Below are 3,327 nucleotides of genomic sequence, written 5' to 3' on the forward strand. Positions count from 1 at the left end.
AAAAAAAAGCAGCTGTAACTTAGCCTGAAGCTAAAATGCATCAAAAACAAGCTATTGCTATAATCTAGCCAAAAATAATTAACCTTAATATATAAACACACAGAGTTTACAAACCAAAATGTCCAAACACTTTGGTCAAACAGGCAAATTATTAAATAGCCATTCAAATGTCACTTAATTATTTCTTACATGTAAAAAAAGGTTGCTGTTACACTGACTTAATGTGCTCCTCTTTAAATTTCTGTAAGTGTTCAGTGTGAGCAGATCATGTGACTCTGAAGAGGGGGGCAAGAGAATCTTAATTTATGCAGGTCTTACATCCAGACTAAATCATTCTGACTGCAGCTGGAAGCCTTCCAGTCGACTGACTGCTGCATTTGCAAGCTGCTTCTATGTCACGTTACTCCCATTTGGGTCAGAAATTTATTTCCCTCCACTTCCCCTCCTTCATTCATTCCTCTCCTCTCTCCCTTCCTTCTCCGCCCCCCTCCCTCAGCTGAAGTACGGAGCAGTGAAACAGTTGGGATCTCACCCACAGAGACTTACCCAGAGCTCCCTGACAGATGTCTGTGCGGGTCGCTCCGTCCACGATGAACTCTGGCTGCCTGCAGAACTCCTGTGGGGAGCACAAACACAAACAGACAGATGAAGTGCTCTGCTCTGCCTTTGGAGACAGAGGTGCAGCCTGCAGGATTTTGTTTTTTCTATTTTAACAGTTAATTCTTAACAACAATAAACTAAAGACTGGATACTTTTATACTCTTGGTCAGTTGTCACCAATGCCTACAGCTCACGGGGCATCAAAACAGTCTTGGGGAGGCATGAGACAAGGAAAAGGAGACTAACTCCACCACGGCAAGAAAACAAAGAAAACAGAGGACGTATGACCATGGTTAATGTTTGGATTATCATGCAGCGTCATATGTTTCTCAGCGTCCTCGATTTGATTTCTACCTCATTTTTTATTTTTAAAGGCAGGGCTAACACATTGAACAGATGTGTGTGGAGCAACTAAGCTAACCCAGCTAACACGCTAGTCCTCTGCTGCTCTCCTTTAGTCTCTCACGACCCTTCCCTGCTCTGTGGACAATCCTCCAATAGGAATGTTGAGCGTGAGAAACCCCACATGAAGCTATAAAAAGACATTCTTCCCTCACCCTCTGCCACACAAGCAGGGTTGGTTCAAGGCACTTTGGGGGTCTTAATAGGGGTCCAATATCACATTTAGAACAATGTTGTTGTTTGTTGTTCTCTTTAATTTCCAGTTCAAATATTTTTTTAAAAAAAGAGAGGCTTCCCTCTGAACTGCTTGGGGTAATCTCTGTGACATCCAGTAGAGGGGGATGCAAGTGAATTCACACATTCAATTCACTCCTAATTAATTAGTAAATGAAGACAGTTTTTCAGTGATGTTTACTGTTAGCAAGCAAGCTAAATACTTCATCTAAGTCAAGTTGTTTGATTCTTACGGTTTCACAGACCTTAAAACATGGACCTTTTCCAGTTATGCTTTATTATGGTTTTATACGCAATACAAAAAAAAAGGATTCATAGAATTTTAATGAAATCCATCCTGCAAGCACTGGTACTGTTGAGGACAGGGTTGCAAAACTTGACAGGTATGAATTTTATATGTCCCACTTTTTAGCTAAGGCAATCTTGAACAATCTTGACTTTATTTTAAAAAATCCCTTCCAGGTCACCCTTGGTGAACTAGATGATTTGATAAATTGGCTGTTTGGGTGTTGAGGCGTACAGAGCCTTGGTTTAATGGTGTAAATCCCATGAAGAAGAGACATGGCTTCCCAAACAAAGAATGTCCAGAACAGCGTAATAAAATGCAAATATTAAAGATGCAGTGGCTCAGGGTGGAATGAATGCATAATTAAACCTCAGACTTTTAGGAGCACGTACACACACACCATCCATCATCCATCCATTTTCATCCGCTTATCCGTTACCGGGTCGCGGGGGCAGCAGTCGCCACCCAAATCCCACTGCACCGTACCAACCCCCCTGAACCTTCCTGCAGGTGGTCAGTCCACTGGAAGGTACCAACCACCCTGACCAGGATTCGATCTTGCCCAGGAGGTGAACCCTAGGGTTCTACACCAGTGACAGAGACATGGCCTCTGGGCCAAAGCGCCACCGTGTACACACACACACACACCCACACACACACACACTAAATTTGTAAAGGTCAAACGTGATTAGACACCAGGTACCTGCATACTCAAAAGCTAGTCTTGGAGAGGAGCTAAAAGCCTGCAGTCACGTACCTTAGACCATTGTGACCCAGCCCGTGTGGGCTTTTATGACCACGATCTTCTTGCTGCAGTCACGCACAGCTGAGAGCGTCACGATATGATCAAAAACCACCAGTAATGGGTGCGTGCTGCCCTCACTACTGCCGTGATAAGGCCTGATGCAGGCGGTGCCACTTCGTTCCCCGGTGTGATGTCAAGCACTTCCAAGCTATTAATCATGCAGAGAATAAGAAAGAGACTGACAGAGAAATCTCTGATAACGCTCTCTCTCTGCCTTGTTTAAAGTGGAGCAATCACAGAGTTCCTCACAGGTCGAACACAGCACTCCTTTCTGACTGGAGCTTTAGTTGCCCAGCAACAAAGTGGGAAAAACTAAGTCGGTGCAGAGAAGTTGCTCTCACGGACAGAGTGGAATTTTGTCAAAAGATTTCTTCGTGGGCATAAAATAACTAGGAAGTGGTACATTTTTATGCTTTTGTTATTGCAGGATCAGTTCTGCTTCATGTCATATCCCCAAAGTGAATGCCACATTTTACAGCTCATGACACTTTGTTGAAAAAAATCCAAACAGATAAAACTGTTTTTGTGCTACAGATACTACACATATTTTTCATTAGAAAAACCCCACGGCACACCACTAAACAGAAATCTCACAAAAAGTATAGGGAATGAAATCTTCTGGTTTAAATATAATCACAATTCGCTGAAATCTTGGCCTGTTTAGTTGAAGACAATACTGATATACCCCCAGGAATTGAGAAAAGACACTCACAAAGATCTTCTTCAACAGCTCTGATTCTCTCTTTGTAATTGCTCTGCCTGTCACGCATTGACAGAGAAACAATATTTGCAATATATGAATAATATTTTTAGACTAATTATGTGAACTCTTATCATTCCACAAATGGTCGTCAGGTTCTGTACATGCCAAATGTGAACGGGATGATTATTTTCATGATTTTCTTTTCTATTTTGCAATAAACGTAGTGATTAGTCATTTTGAATGCATCCACGCAGATATAGACACAGGGGCCTTTGGCAACATTTACAAAAGAAAAAA

The 3,327-nt window shown here is 42.2% G+C and overlaps 1 protein-coding gene across 1 annotated transcript in view; it reads right to left on the reverse strand.

Annotated features, from left to right (window-relative positions):
• The window catches only part of capn1 (calpain 1), an 18,985-nt gene that overhangs the window by 11,557 nt on the left and 4,101 nt on the right, over positions 1-3,327 (reverse strand). The window contains exon 3 of the mRNA XM_017035853.2: positions 547-616. Coding sequence (XP_016891342.1) covers positions 547-616 — 70 coding nt within the window. The remainder of the gene's footprint in view (positions 1-546; positions 617-3,327) is intronic.

Source organism: Cynoglossus semilaevis, chromosome 1, assembly GCF_000523025.1.
Source record: "Cynoglossus semilaevis isolate Cse_v1.0 chromosome 1, Cse_v1.0, whole genome shotgun sequence".
Taxonomy (NCBI): domain Eukaryota; kingdom Metazoa; phylum Chordata; class Actinopteri; order Pleuronectiformes; family Cynoglossidae; genus Cynoglossus; species Cynoglossus semilaevis.